The 16,636-nt window shown below is 45.8% G+C and overlaps 1 protein-coding gene across 1 annotated transcript in view; it reads left to right on the top strand.

Moving 5' to 3' along the window:
* asph (aspartate beta-hydroxylase) overlaps window positions 1-16,636 on the top strand; it is a 223,095-nt gene that overhangs the window by 147,182 nt on the left and 59,277 nt on the right. Inside the window, exon 25 of the mRNA XM_033020394.1 lies at window positions 11,031-11,069. Coding sequence (XP_032876285.1) covers window positions 11,031-11,069 — 39 coding nt within the window. The remainder of the gene's footprint in view (window positions 1-11,030; window positions 11,070-16,636) is intronic.

Genomic DNA, 16,636 nt, shown 5'->3' with positions numbered 1-16,636 from the left:
ACAGTCAATGGTAGAGCCTTGGAGAGTGGTGTAGAACAAAGAGATCTGGGATTACATATGCATGGATCCCTAAAAGTAGCAAATCAGATGGATTGTGGTGAAGAAAGCCTTTGGCACTCTTGCCTTCATGGGGCAAAGTTTGTGGTACAAAAGATGGCACAACTTGGTGCAGCTGCGCAAGTCATTGGTGAGACTGCACAAGTACTTGGTGTGGCAATATTCCAAGTACTCTAGCACTGTTCAGTTCTGGTCACCCAGCTGTAGGAAGGATGACATTAAGTTAAAAAGAGTGCAGAAGAGATTCACCAGGATGTTACCAGGCTTTGCAGGCTTGTAAAAGGAGGTTAAATTGGATGAAACTTCTTTCTTTGGAGCATAGGAGGCTGAAAGATTACCTTTATTGAGGTGGACAAGATCACGTGACATTGAAAAAGTGAACACTCACTGACTTTTCCCAAAGTAGAGAATTCCAAAAGTAGATGGTATAGACTTACGGTGACAAGGGAGCGATAATAAAGTGGCCTCAGGGGCAACTTTTTCACTCAGTAGGTATTCCGTACCTGCATGGGCGGAAATCCCAGGGGGGGGGGGGAACGGGAGTGGCATGACCCTCCCATTTTTTTTAGAGATGTGGGACAATTCCCACCCCCCCCCCCCCCCCCCCATGTTTTGTAATCTGGATTTTGAAAATCGGTGAAAGAAATCTATTAAAATCTCCACTTTCCACTAGACAGTGGGGGTGTCACAATTAAGCACTTGTTAAATGTCTCCATTAACATCGTATTAACACGATGTGTTGCAAATTGTGTTTTGACCTTCAAGCAATACTGAAGGCAAAGATCCTATAGCAAACAAGATAGATCACTCCTTCTAAATGCAATGGGCTGACGTATCGTACGCAACGGAGCGGAACGTGGGCCTTTTTTTCATCCATTTCAGTAACCCGACCCGACTCGCAGTGTAATCAACGTTGCGGGGGGACAGTTTGTGTTAATAAATTATAATTCTGAAAATGAGGAGAAGATTTTTCCCAAATAACTTATTTTTACGAGGATGTTTCCGTAACCGGCTTCCGTCTCCCGTCTCCGCACTAGTATCCTATGGGATCTTTGGTGCCGAGACGGAAGCCGATTACGGAAATGGGGCGGATAATTACCCATGAATCTGCCCATGACCGTACTACGTCTTTTTCGTCGAGAGGGAGTACAGAGAAGGTTCACCAGACTGATTACTGGGATGTCAGGACTTTCATATGAAGAAAGACTGGATAGACTCGGCTTGTACTCGCTAGAATTTAGAAGATTGATGGGGGATCTTATAGGAACTTACAAAATTCTTAAGGGGTTGGACAGGCTAGATGCAGGAAGATTGTTCCCGATGTTGGGGAAGTCCAGAACAAGGGGTCACAGTTTAAGGATAAGGGGGAAATCTTTTTGGACCGAGATGAGAAAAACATTTTTCACACAGATAGTGGTGAATCTGGAATTCTCTGCCACAGAAGGTAGTTGAGGCCAGTTCATTGGCTATATTTAAGAGGGAGTTAGATGTGGCCCTTGTGGCTAAAGGTATCGGGGCATGGAGAGAAGGCAGGTACAGGATACTGAGTTGGATGATCAGCCATGATCATATTGAATGGCGGTGCAGGCTCGATGGGCCGAATGGCCTTCTCCTGCACCTATTTTCTATGTTTCTATGAGTGATCTATCTTGCTTGCTATAGGATCTTTGACTGAAGGTATTCACAGATAATGTCTTTATGCTGTCTGATGTGGGTACAATTACCATTTGAACTAATTGGATGTATTGGTGGATGGGAAAGATTTAAACGGGTATTGGATTTAAATTGGTCCTGTCGAACGGGTTTCCTGGCTGGCTTGCAAGTAAGTCCCCCATTCACACGGTCACTCACGTTATTTAGTATTTTTTTCCCATCTCTCTCTCTCTCTCCCCCCTCCAAGGTTGGTACTTCTGTTTGTCTTTATTTGCTTCAGTTTATTTGTTTAAATGTTATCTAACACATTGTAGCTTTTGAAAGATTCTAGCGGGTATCAGACTCTTTCTAAGGGCTGAATCGGCCCGTTCGCGGAGCCTTTCATCGCCCGGCGCGGCTTAAAATCAAACTGCTGCATCGAGGCGATCGAGGCTCCCGATGTTGAAGCCCCCGCCGCCCTATTTTAAGACGCATCGGTCGATGAAAGGCCCCCTGAAAGGGCCGATTCAAGCCCCACGATTCGGGGTGGACTTGCTGGAGTTTGGAGTCGGTTGCCAACCAGGTCAGCTCCCGATGTTACCGTCCATAAGGCCCACGGCTGAAGCCTCCAAAGCCTCACGTGTGTGTGTGCACGCATGCGCGCGGCCACCAAGAAATGGTGACCCCCCAAATTGTGTCCCCCCCCCCCCCCCCCCCATGTTTTGATAACGATTTCCGCACTTGCGTCCCTGAATGAGCTGTCAGAGGAAGCTATAGAAGCAGATACAATTGAGTTGCATAAGTTATTTGGATCCATATATGGTTGGGATGGGTTTAGAGGCTGTGGGCTAAATTCGGGCAAATGGGACCAGCCAACTTGTTCGGCATGGACAAGGTGGACCGAAGGGACTGTTTCCATGCAGTATAGCTCTACGACTACAAGTCTGATGTCTGAGCTTTCAAGCTCCTATAACTTACATTTTTCAGGGTGTAAGGGTGACATCCTTGACAATGCTTCCAATCTTCTTGATGCCATGTATCATGAAGGTGGACTGATTTGAAGAATGCAATGGCCTGTAATGGACTGGGTTGCGTACACTGTTCTCTGCAGATTCAGGTGGTCAAGAGCAGAGCAGTTGCCATACCAGACTGAGATCCATCCTATCAGAATACTTTCTGTGGTACATCTGTATAACATAGACATAGAAAATAGGTGCAGGAGTAGGCCATTCGGCCCTTCGAGCCTGCACCGCCATTCAATATGATCATGGCTGATCATCCAACTCAGTATCCCACCCGTACCTGCCTTCTCTCCATACCCCCTGATCCCTTCAGCCACAAGGGCCACATCTAACTCCCTCTTAATTATAGCCAATGAACTGGCCTCAACTACCTTCTGTGGCAGAGAATTCCAGAGATTCACCACTCTCTGTGTGAAAAAAGTTTTTCTCATCTCGGTCCTAAAAGACATCCCCCTTATCCTTAAACTGTGACCCCTTGTTCTGGACTTCCCCAACATCGGGAACAATCTTCCTGCATAAAGCCTGTCCAACCCCTTAAGAATTTTGTAAGTTTCTATAAGATCCCCCCTCAATCTTCTAAATTCTAGCGAGTACAAGCCGAGTCTATCCAGTAGCCGAGTCTATCAGAGAATCCTTGTAGACATGCTGAATCTTCTCTGACGCATGAGACAGTAAATATGCCAATGTGCTTTCTTGATCAATGCGTCAGGGTGAAGGGGCCAAGATGTTGTGGGAAACTGGCTTGTTCAGTAAAGTAAATCTTATTGCATATGGATATAATGACACTCATCTGTCCACATTCCACTCATCTGTCCACAGTCTGAAATGGAAATGTGTAGAAGGGTAACGAAAGGGAAGTAGCTAGTCGGGTTGACATGATAACAAACATGGAATAGTTACTTGAGCTAAAGGAAACTGTTTTTCCCCTGAGAAGTCATCATGTTTCTGCTGCAGATTTGCGCATCATATACCTATTAAAAGTCTGATCTTGGATGTGTATGTTTATTTGTTTGTGTATAATCACATCTTCGCGAGAAAATACCGCAGTAACGGTAACATTTTTACATATTCCGGTAGACATTTTTTCCGTGGATAAATAACTAACAGAAACCTCTAGAAGGTCACTTGACCTCAGTCGCGAGGCACTGGCACACTCGTCAGCTTGTACTCCTGACCTCAAGGGGCGTCACCCCCTCAACCACTCCCTCCTCCCCGTTATTCAAAAGACTCAGAAAGAAGTTGGGCTCTGGATTGAAGCCGCCTAACTCGCAGACCTTTGGTTGACTGCCGCTGCCCGGCCACCCGCCCCACTCCCCTCTTCCTCTCCCCCATCCTCCTCTTCCCCCTCCTCTCCTCCCTCCTCCTCCTCTCCCCCCTCCTCCTCTCCCCTTCTCCTCTCCCCCCTCCTCCTCTCCCCCTCCTCCTCCTCTCCCCCTCCTCCTCCTCTCCTCCCTCCTCCTCCTCTCCCCCCTTCTCCTCTCCCCCTCCGCCTCTCCCCCCTCCTCCTCTCCACCTCCTCTCCCCCCTCCTCCTCTCCCCCCTCCTCCTCCCCCCTCCTCCTCTCCCCTCCTCCTCTCCCCTTCTCCTCTCCCCTTCTCCTCTCCCCCTCCTCCTCTCCCCCCCTCCTCTCCCTCGCTCCTCCTCTCCCCCCTCCTCCCCTCTCCCCCTGCTCTCCCCCTTGCGCTCACTGCCGGCTTTCCCCCCTTCCCCCTTCCTCTCCTCTCCCCTTCCCAGCCTCTCCCCTCCCCAGCCTCTCCCCCTCTCTCTCCCCCCTCTCTCTCTCCCCCTTTCTCTCTCCCCTCCTCTTCCCACCCTCTCCACCCCCTCCTCTCTCCCTCCTCTCTTCTCCACCCACCCTCTCCCTCCACTCCACCCCCTCTCTCTGTCTGCCCCCCCCCCCCCGTTATTCAAAAGACGCAGAAAAAAGTTCGGCTCTGGATTGAAGCCACCGAATTCGCAGGCCTTTGGTTGACGACCGCTGCCCAACCGCCCGCCCCGCTCCCCGCTCCCATCCTCCTCTCCCCCCTCCTCCTCTCCTCCCCTTCTCCTCTCCCCCCCTCCTCCCCCATCCTCCTCTTCCCCCCTCCTCTTCCCCCCTCCTCTTCCCCCCTCCTCTTCCCCCCTCCTCCTCATCTCCCCCTCCTTCTCTCCCCCCCTCCTCTGCCCCCTGCTCTCCCCCCTCCTCCTCTCTCCCCTCCCCAGCCTCTCCCCTCCCCAGCCTCTCTCCTCTCTCCCTCCATCTCCACCCCCTCCTCTCTCCCCCTCCTCTCTTCTTCATCCCCCCCCCTCTCTCTCTCTCTCTGTGCCCCTCTCTGTCTGCCCCTCTGTCTCTGCCCCTCTCTGTCTCAGCCCCCTCTCTCTCTGCCCTCTCTCTCTACACTCCCCTCCTCCCTCTCCCTCTCTGGACACGCCTGCAAGTTGGGGGCTATGCTTGAGTGGATAGGGTGGGGATTCGGTAAAAAGAGTGAATGAATAATATTAATTTATTATCAAGGGGGGTGGTTTGTGTGTGTGTGTGGGGGGTGATTAATGTGTGCCCGATGCTGCAGGCCGCCCCCCCCCCCCCCCCCCCCCTGCAACCCGTTGAGGGAATGGCACCCAACGGGTCCCATTTGGTCTTGTACAATTTAAAAGTTGAACAAGTTGTTTGGCTGTGGAATGCAAATGTATTGATGGGTACAGTCGACCCCAGCATTATGCAGGGAGCTGCATTCTAAGAAAACAATTTGTATCACGATGTTCCGTGACGTGATGGTGTGTTATTTGCGCATGCATCAAGTTGCAACTAAAGATGTCCTTACTTACTTATTTAGTTAACTACTCAAAATATCGCAAGAGAGAATTTTGTTTCATGTCCCAAATTTTTGTGGAATAATTTGTTAATTCTTTAAGGACAAATCTTTGTTACCTGAAAGGCCGTAACACAGGTATTATCTGCACTGTGCTTCATAACTTAATACTTGCTCTCTACTTAGTATCCCTCTTTAAATATAATTCCACTTTAGTTAATGTTGCTCTGGTATTCTTCCTCAGTCCTGAGAAGAACATTTTTTTCTTTTGATGCCATAGAACAATAAACATGAAAATTGACATTAATGTGAAATAGAAGGGGGTTTCCTTACGGAAACATTAAATGGCTAGCTACTGGCAGTCTATGATGGACAGACACAATTGATGCAAAACGGTTGGCCATATAATGGTGGTCATCAGGAACACTGAATGCAGTAGGTCGGAAGAGGTGCATACAAACCTCTGTCTCACCCGGAAGGACTGTTATGGTCTGGACTGGATGGATGTGAGGGTGGTGGTATAGGGACAGATGTTGCATCTCCTGCAGTTCTTCTGAAAAGTGCCAGGGGTGGGTTGAATAAACAGAACCAAGAAGTTGTGGATGGATTAGAATCTATGGAAAGTGGTTCAGAGTGGGGAATGGAAAGATGTGCCTCACCTCCTTGTTAATTTCTAACATCATTAAAAGTTTAACTGTAGTTCCGTGAGCAATCAGTTACTTTTATGTATATTTTCAGTATTTTGATTCATGGTGTTTGTCATTATACTGCATATACACCTGGCACAATTTCAGATCTATCATCAAATGCATAGTGGATATCTGACAAGGGAATATTATAGGATACAAAGGAGAGATTAGTGCATAATGGCAGATTTCCTTTTCATTGCATTTAGTCCTGTAGGATTACCTGGGCATTAAGACATCACCTCATAAAAAATGTAGATGTGTTACTGCTATATTCAGAGAATGCTTTGATAAAACATGAGCATAGATTGAGGACAGCAGCAAGAGTGAAACCAAATATTTCCCCCCCAAGTGCTGCTGTAGTTGTGAGGAAGCAACTGTGTAACTGTCATAGAATTGTGCTTTGTTGTGTATCGTGAGTATTTAAAAATCATATCCAAACAAAAATGTAAATTTATCGATTAAAAACAAAGTTATGTTTAATGTGTCCGTATGAATCCTTTCAGCTTGAAATGTTCATAAATGTTCATTAGCATCAGTCTTCACCATAATTATGAGAGAGACACAAGGAGCTGCAGATGCTGATTTGCAAAAAAAAGACACAAAGTGCTGGAGTAACACAGTGGATCAGGCAGCTACCTGAGAATGTGGTTAGATGACATTTTGAGTCGCGACCCTTCTTGAGATGGAAGGACCCGGAACTGAAATGTCACCTATCCATGTTCTCCACAGATGCTGCCTAACACTAAATAATTCCAGCATTTTTTTGTCTTTTTTTTACCAGAGTTAATGCAGGGGAGTGGTCAATCAGGTAAAAGACTTCAGTTAACTGTGAAGATTTGTTGAGATCCTTTATGGCTGAAGTCTACTTGTAAGCATCTTAAAAATTAAAAAAAAGCTAAATTATAAGAGAGTCAAAGGATATGTAATAGAGCTGAGTTAAAAGATCGTTTGTAATCTTCTGGAATGATACAAGATACATTTATTTGTCACATGTACCAATTGGTACAGTGAAATGGCAGAGCAAGTGCAAAAGGCTGATTGATCATCAATACCAAACGTTCCAAACTTGCAGCCTTGAGCCTCACATCTGAGGGCTGAGTGACCACATCGCAAACCATGTCCCTTCCATCACCAGCCCCAGTAGGTGCCACTGCACATTACTTTGCTGGCTTAACCATACCTGCATGCCCCTGCTGATTCATCATCACATGGCCTGGTATGGATAAGCCACCAAATTATATTAAGAACTTGGTATTGATGATGACTGGCAGTGGCTGCTTCATATCGTGTCAGATTCTGGCCTCGTACAGTCTCTTTGATCTCCCATTACCTGGTATGGAATTTTCTGTCTACCTCTTTTCTTGGCTGCACAGCTCTCCCCAGCCTTGATACTTCCATACGTTAACAAGCTCAACAACTAGGGACCATAGTTGAACTTATTGAGGCAAACATTGCACATTGCCTTGGTCATTCACTTAACATCCAAGCTCTGCAAGGATAAGATCATCGTTTCATAGCTGTCAGTGTCATGTTCCTCGCACAGCAACATGCAGTCTGAATGGGTCTCTTTTGAAGTACTTGTTAGCGTGTGGACTCAAGTCACCAAGATTTCTGAAATGGATTAGTACACTGCAAGGCAGCACTAAATAGGGTATCTGTAGATATTGTGTACATTTGAAGAGAAAAATTGTGCAGTAATTTTCAATAATAAAGCGCAAGAGAAATTGATCACTGAGAATTTAAGACTACAAAGCGTTTTGCAGAATTCACAACAAAATGAAGAATTACCTAAAGGTGCAGATGAATTATAATTATCAGCCAGTTCTACCACTGACTGTCAGGACTTTTAATTAACAATTTGTGTTGTTTTGCAGATCTTTAACTCATCACAAAGACTTCAAAATCATTTGGACCAGGCCACTCTACATTCCACTTAATTTTATTTTTGTTCTTAAAACAGCCACTATTAGTGTGAGATCTTTGACGGAAGATAATGTGATGGAACACACTAAGGATATGTGGAATATTTTTCAGACAGTACATGGTATTTTTGAGTTGTATGTACGTGTGTTTTTTAAAAGAAATTAACAGTTTTTTTGTAGTTGTGTGCTTTTATAAATTCTATTTTGCAAAGATTCTGGCTGTGTCAACTCAATCATGTGATACTAATATTGGGAGTGGTTGATATTCAGTGAGATTTGTTACCAATCAGTCTGTATTGTCTCAAACAAAGTCTGCTCTTATACTAATGTGGAATTGTTACACAAAGATAATATATACATTAAAATGAAAGAGCAATCTATAAATGTGAATTATTTTAATAAACTATTGGAGTGGACTGCGGTGACTATAATGTAGTAAAATTTGAAAACGCTATTTGAACAAATTGCAACCATTTGACAGGAGAGGTTTTAACTTTTGTAGGAAATGATTGGAATAGATTTTTTTATATTTGAGGGCACATTTGGCTTGAGTGTTGCTTACAGCTATTGTTTGGAAAGACAAAGTTATCCTTGCAGGGCTTCAGTGCGAAGAGTATTTAATCAGACTAGTTGATTTAGTACTGTATCTGTGAAATGTGGTTGCAAATGGCAGGGAGATTTCAACTGTAACACTTTTTAGAAATATTATGGACTTTTTTGACTAAATTTCATATTATGAAAATTGGTCAGGTTTAGCAATAAAACTTACCAGCTGTGTAATGTTGTTTTTTCTATATATGTTATTTAGTTAGCCTTATGGCTGAAAATGGACAATACTTAATGGTGTATGGTACTTATTTTTTATTAAAGGAAATGTATTAAATTTTAAAAAGCCATAATTGGTGCAAGGGTAGGATATTTGTTAAGAAGCGGTGGCAAGTAATAAAAGATTTAAATGCAAAACATTGCTGATTGCTTCATTAGCAAAGTTGTTTTTAATATCCTATTGTATTTTCATGTTGGCCAAGGAACTTGGTTCTCTTAAAAATGACTTGATAGTCAAAAGTTTACATGGGCACTAACTGACTTTAAGCTAGCTGTTGTAATTTGTTGCCAAAAATCGCGCTAGCATAAAGAAATACTTGGCATTTGCAATTGGTGTAATTTTTAGTCTGTTACCTAAAGTGTAGGTGCAAATCTATTCAATGTAATGTTTCTTTGGATATGTCACTTTTTAACAATAAAATTTTCTAGAATTACCTCTGCGAGTTGTAGTTTTTTTCATGTAGATACAGTGGTTATGCTCTGTATCAAAAGCTACATATTTTAACGTTTCACTGATTTGGAAAAAAGAATTAGGAATGGTAATACCTGCACATGCTGGAATCTAGAGCAAAAAAAACAAACTGCTGGACGAAGGAAGTGTGTCTAACAGCAGCTGTAGAGATAAAGGGATGATTAATGTTTAAGGTTGCAACTCTGCATGAGGACACCTAGGTCAAGGTGACGCTGGTCCCAGCACAGTGTTTCGATCAGAAACCTTGACCATACGTTTGCCTCCACAAATTATACCTGACCTGTTGACTTCCTTCAGTATTTTTGGCTACAGCCAAGAATGGAAGTTTGGCTTTATTGCTGCCTGCAATAAAGAAACCAATATAAACCTGGGCTTTCAAACTATTGGGATGGGTTGAAGACGGTAAGGTGTAAATTAAGAAGTGGGAAGCACCTAGAAAACATATCATTAAATATGAATGTAGGAGGGGGAAGATGAAAACCAATCTCTCGTGAAGTAGTCCACAGCAAAAAAAAGGGTGTGAAACTTTTGCTTCAGGAACGTACCTCTTTCAACAGATTTCTACAATGCCTTGTTTGCAAAATTGTTTTTTTATATAATGCTGACATTTACCTTTTAAAAACTTTGGGAAAGATCATTGTTAAAACTTCATTGAATAAGCAAATCTTATACCTGAGCAACAAATTTAGACATCCAAGGATCTTGGTTCTCATGGTGCTGTGGTTGATTTATTGTAATGCTGTAAAGGCGCGAGGGTGTCATTTAGTCAATCAGTACTCAAATAAAAAAAATTAAGTTTATTTTGTTAAGTGATTACTTTGTTAATTATTTGTTGTTACCTATGTCATGGTTATCCAGTTCCACAATTACTTGGATGTTGTGGGACAGAAAACGTGTGTGAATGCAAACCTTGTGCCACCCAGACTCCTGAACCATCGCTGCTCTTTTTGGGAATGGCAAGGAAGCGATGCACTCAATAACCCTTGTATGCCAAACCTCAGGAAGCTTATATGCTAAACCTCAGGAAGCATTATCCTTCCTTCATTTTGGTCATTACTAGTAAATATGGTGTAATCTAGTTTCAGTAGTGCATCTAAAAGAGCTTCTGCTTCACAGCTTCAGTGACATGGGTTAAATCGTGACCCAGTGCTGTCTGTGAAGTTTGCGTTTGTCCCTGTGAACATTTTAGTTTTCACTGAGTGCTCCCCCATCCCAAAGGTATGCAAGTTATTTGGTAAATTACATCTGTTGTGTAGGTGAGTGGTAGAATTTAAGTAAACTGATGGTGAATAAAATGGGCTATGTGTAAATGGGTGCTGGATAGTTGGTGCTGAAATGGTGAGCTGGGCTGCATTACTGACTTTGGTGAGCATGTAATACCTACAAAAGGGAGAAGCCTGCTTTGTACAATTATGTTAACCCTACTCCTTTATTGAAAAGTAAACCCATTGTCATGCATGCCATATATCTCATTGGTTCTTAATTCTAAAAGGTGGTACTTGAAATGCTGCCTTGATTGTTTTTATACATTTAAGGAAAAGAACATTTATACAGCAATCTATATTAATGAAACTTTTTAGCCACTTCACTTAATCAATGAAATTATTTTTGTAATCTTCCAGAAAAAAGATCTGACTCTGAAATGAAGAAGGAAGAAAAAGGTAAGCTATATGTTATGTATTTATATCAGTAGAAACAATTGAATCAGTTGATTTTGTAAATATTACGTAGCATATTGAAAATGAGCATCTTATTTGTGTGCATTGTCATGTAATTGACCAGAGTTGCAATCCCAGTAATGTTTGACCATTTAAATTTAATAGGGTGGGCTGAGTGAAGTTCTCCACGTTTTAACTGGGTCACGTACATTTTAACATTGGTAAGAAGTGATGAATAAAGAGAACTAAGGCACAATTAAGTATTACTAAGGGTTTCTAGCTGCTTGCTGCTCCCTGCAGTTCATTGTAGGAGCTGTAACAATTCCATTCATTCCTGCTGAAAATGAAATTGTGCTGAGGAAATGCAATGTGTAATTCAATGCCAGTTACAATATGTTTAGAACTGAACCTGACAACTTTCATGTTTGTTAAAGTCCTCCTTAAACATTGGAAATATGTTCCTGTATCAAATAATGTTGCTTGAATTTTACTATTTTGGAAACTCTAAAATGCTGATTTTATCTGATGAATATACAATCAAATAAATGAAAACAGTAGATCTACCTTGGTTTAGTTCAACTTATTCTAAACAAAATAAATCTATTTTAGTGAATTTGAGGGATACTTTGTATTTGTATTCTTGAAAAACACTATAGACACCAGGGCAGTATTGGATAATGATGTGGTTGAGTTAGAAACTGGCAGTTTCATGATACGGGAGACTTAGTATCGGGACCCACGGGGGTAAAGGTGATTTTGATAAAAAAGGAAACAAGAATCTTTATATGGAATTGGAAGGAAATGGAATTTAATACTGAATAGTACTTTAGGTCGATGAAATGTTAATGCTCAAGTTTAGATTGAAAAGGCAGATACAGACTGAGTGAACTAATTGCTTGCATGGAAGATAAATGGCAACAGTGATTAGATGGGGCAAATGGCCTGTTTGTGGTAATTTCTACAGACACATGAAAATATTAAGTGGATTGATTGCTTTCAACTGAAGTGCAGAAAAAAAATATATACCTTCAGATAACTTATGCAATCGCTTTTTAATTTTTTTTTAATTGCACAGATGTAGGCTTCTAATTCAATTATTGACTGTTTCAATTTTGTAACATTTTTGTGGTGGTAAACTTTATTTTATTGAGAAAGAAAACCTTGGGGTTATGTGAGATGCAAAGCTTGTAATGTTTCTACACTAGATGGCACTACAAATTAACATATAATTGAGGCTCATTTTGGGTTAGATGTGTAAGATAGTTTAAAGTGAAAATCATTTTTTGAATGATTAATGGGAATTACATTACTTTATATTGCATGTATGTGCGAGGATTACCATGGGCTACATGCTTCCAACAGCTTTTATCTAGAAAACCAATAGGCATTAATCGAGGAGAGCACGGAGTGAATGTTCTGGAGATGGGGTGCACTATATCAAATACATCTGTCAGTTATTTCTCATGAACAAGAATGTCTTGTGTATTATATAATGTATGGAAAACAGAGCCGATCTCTGCATTGTAAATTGTATTATGTAGACACATTAAAATTTTGTAATGAAAATGGATATGATGAAAATTTAGAGAAGTTCATCAACATGAGACATTCTCTTTGATTATGATAATGGTGCATTATTAGTCCACTCTTATCAAGCTGAATGGAATTGTTCAGATTATTCGTCTCCAGAATCTTTCCCATGATTCAGGTCTGTAGAAGAGGCCAGACTCTTTTACATTTATATTGGCAGTATCATTCTGATACATGGGATCTACTTCCACATGTATACCTGTAATTCACAATGGCAGCTGTGCTCCCTTTTCTATTACCTTCTCTGCCTCTTGGCCTATCTGATAGTTTCCATGAGATTATAGGAGCATAAGAAATAGGAGAGAGGCAAATGTGGCAACAATACATTCAATCCATTGATCTAACTAAGTTCTATTTATATATGCATAGTTTTATATGTAACTAGACCAAGTGCAGACCCGTTGGGTCTGTTTCCCCAACGGCGTTTGCGGGGGGGGGGGGGGGGTGAGAAGAGGGGGGGGAGGGGAGAAGAGGAGGAGGAAATGGGATAGATTTGGGAGGGAAAGGAGAGCGGGGTAGGGGGTGAGAGATGGGGAGAGAGATGTGGGGGAGGGGGGATGGGGAAGATGGGGAGAAGGGAGGGAGGGGGAGAGGGGTGGGGGAGAGAGGGGAAAGAGTGGGGAGGGAGAGTGGAGGGGAAGGGGGAGAGAAGTGGAAGAGTGGGGAGGGAGGGATAAAGGGGTAGCGGGAGTGGTAGAAGAGGGACGGGGGAGTGGTTGGAAGAGGGACAGAGGGGAAGGGGTGGGGGAGAGGGGAAGGGAGTGGAAGAGAGGGGTGGGGGAGGGAGAGGCGTCGGGTAAGGGGATAGAAGTGGAAGAGTGGGGAGGGAGGGGTAGGGGGAGTGGTGAAAGAGGGACAGAGGGGTAGGGGTAAGGGGGTGGTGGAGGGAGGGGTAGAGGGACTGGTGGAAGAGGGACAGAGGGGTAGGGGAAGGGGGCGGGGGGAGAGAGGGAAGGGGGTGGGGTAGAGAGGGAAGGGGGGTGGGGGAGAGAGTGATGGGTGGGAGAGGGAGAGGGGTGATGAGAGGGAAACATAGAAATTAAGTGCAGGAGTAGGCCATTCGGCCCTTCTAGCCTGCACCACCATTCAATATGATCATGGCTGATCATCCAACTCAGTATCCTGTACCTGCCTTCTCTCCATACCCCCTGATCCCTTTAGCCACAAGGGCCACATCTAACCCCCTCTTAAATATAGCCAATGAACTGACCTCAACTACCTTCTGTGGCAGAGAATTCCAGAGATTCACCACGGGCTCGATTTCCTGTTTGTTCTCTTGGACGACATCTTCATGGCAAGTCGCTTGCGAGAGGAACACTGCGCCAGCATGCGTCTACTCTTCCAGCTCCTCAGTGACCATGGCATCGTAATTAACCTGGGCAAGTGCCAATTCGGCCTTCGCGCCATCAACTTCCTGGGCATCGGGTGACACGACATGGAGCAGTGCCTTTGCCGGACAGGGTTGAGGTAATCCGCCAGTTCCCGCGGCCTGCTACTGTACGTGGCCTCCGGGAGTTTGTAGGGATGGTCACATTCTTCCACCGGTTCGTTCCGGCGGCTGCCAAACTTTTGCGGTCGATTTTCCAGTTGCTGACGGACAAGCAACGGGAGAAACGGTGGGACGCTGTTGCCGTGGCGGCGTTTGAAGGGGCGAAGGAGGCTTACTGTGGATGCCTCGGACTCTGCGGTCGGTGGCGTTTTGGAACAGTCGGTTAACGGCCGTTGGCGGCCTCTCGCCTTCTTTAGCCATCACCTGAGCGCCGCGGAGCAGCACTACAGCACTTTCGACCGGGAGTTGCTCGCCTTACACCTCGCAGTGCGGCACTTCCGGTACTTCCTCGAGGGCCATTCATTAGTAGCCTTCACGGACCACAAGCCCCTCACGTTTGCTTTGGTGAAGGTTTCGAATCCTTGGTCCGCTAGTCAGCAGCACTAGCTGGCGGCTATTTCAGAGTATACAACGGACGTCCGACACATCACCGGGAAATGCAACCTCGTGGCAGATGCTTTGTCCCATCCGGAAATTGCAGCCGTGCTTAACTCGGCCTCGGGGATAGATTACTCCGCCTTGGCGGCGGCCCAGCTGTCGGACGATGAGATGCCGGCATACCGCACCGTGATCTCTGGCTTAGACAATAGACAATTGGTGCAGGAGTAGGCCATTTGGCCCTTCGAACCAGCACCGCCATTCAATGTGATCATGGCTGATCATCCCAAATCAGTACCCCGTTCCTGCCTTCTCCCCATATCCCCTGACTCCACTATTTTTAAGAGCCCTATCTAGCTCTCTCTTTGTCTCAGGCTTGGTGCTTGAGGACGTGCCGTTGGGTCCCTCGGGTTCCATCCTCTGTGACATATCCACGGGTCAGCCGAGGCCTATCGTTCCGGTGGCCTGGCGCCGTCGCGTGTTTGAGGTGATCCATGGGCTGGCCCACCCATCCATCCGGGCCAAGGTCGCTATGGTGGCCGCAAGGTTTATTTGGCACTGACTTCGGAAGCAGGTCGCTCGCTGGGCCCGGGCGTGCATCCCGTGCCAGACATCAAAGGTGCATCGACACGTCCGGGCGCCCGTTCAAGACTTTGCAGTGCCTACATGTGGACATCGTGGGGACGCTGCCTCCGTCCCAGGGTGTTCCACACCTGCTTACGGTGGTGGACCGTTTTACGCGGTGGCCAGAGGGCATCCCGCTCACGGACACTTCAACTCAGTCGTGCCCTCGTGGCAACTTGGATTGCCCGCTTTGGGGTTCCACTTCACATCACGTCCGACCGGGGCGCCCAGTTCATGTCTGAACTGTGGTCTGCCATGGCCTGCCTGTTGGGGACGCAGCTCCACCGCGCGACAGCGTACCATCCCCAGTCAAATGGGTTGGTGGAGCGGTTCCACCACTGTCTGAAAAACGCCCTGAAGGCTCACGGTCCCTGGGTGGATGGACGAGTTGCGATGGGTCCTGTTGGGGATTCAGACGGCCACCAAGGAGGATCTGTCATCATCCTCAGCGGAGTTGGCGTATGGTGCTCCCCTCACCGTCCCCGGGGAGTTTGTCCCTGCTGCTGATGGATCCCAGGAACACCCGTCATCGGTGCTGATCAATCAATCAATCAGTTTTATTCGGCACTTGCACATAAAGTGCAAGTGAAAGGAATTTGCCAGCAGCGGTACAATGAAAAAGAACACACAAAAACAGACCCCGCTCCTGATGGTAAGTCCCCGCTGCGCCCGCAGTAGAAGTTGGCCGCGGGCCGGCGGTCGGAGCTCTTCTCCTCTCGGGATCCCAGGCTGCGGACACCGCGCCACCTGGTGCTCCGTAGACCGCGGCTTCAGGCTGCCGCGGGCCAGTGAACGGAGAGCTCCCCTCCGGCGACCCCCAGCGAGGGCTCGCCCGCTCCGCGACGAAAGACCACGCTGCGCCCGCTACTGAAGCCCCGGGCACGTCTCCAGGAAAGGCCACACCGATCCTTGCTGTTTGGCCACGTGGGAGGTGACGTGGGAAAAGTCGCCTCTCCGTGGAGAAGGCGACCGAAGCGGTTTCCCCCTTACCCCTCCACACCACCCCCCACACAAGACACACAGAGGATCATCAAAAACACACATTTAAACACACTAAAAAAAACAAAAAAAGTAGGAAAAACCGACACACTGCTGGCATGGCTGCCAGCTTGCAGCGCCCCCACCTCTGTATTTCCGCTTGCGGGAGAGAGTCGGCGCCCTGTCTCCCATCGCAACGTCGCATCATGGAGTGGCCCCTTCCCATGTGCCACTGCCACTGATGGGCTGCCCGTACGTTTTTCTTTGCCGTGACTCCCACAGGTCGCCCTTGCAGCGCCCGTATGAAGGTCCCTTTCGCATGCTGCGGCACGGGCCTACTACATTTGATTTGGACGTGGGAGGCCGGCGTGAAACTGTGTCTGTGGCTCGTTTGAAACCGGCCCACTTGGACCTGAGCGAGCCAGTCCATGTGGCCCAACCGCCCCATCGC

The sequence above is a fragment of the Amblyraja radiata genome, chromosome 4 (genome assembly GCF_010909765.2).
Source record: "Amblyraja radiata isolate CabotCenter1 chromosome 4, sAmbRad1.1.pri, whole genome shotgun sequence".
NCBI lineage: Eukaryota > Metazoa > Chordata > Chondrichthyes > Rajiformes > Rajidae > Amblyraja > Amblyraja radiata.
Note: the sequence above shows the minus strand (reverse complement) of the source record. Positions and strands in the feature narration are given on the sequence as shown.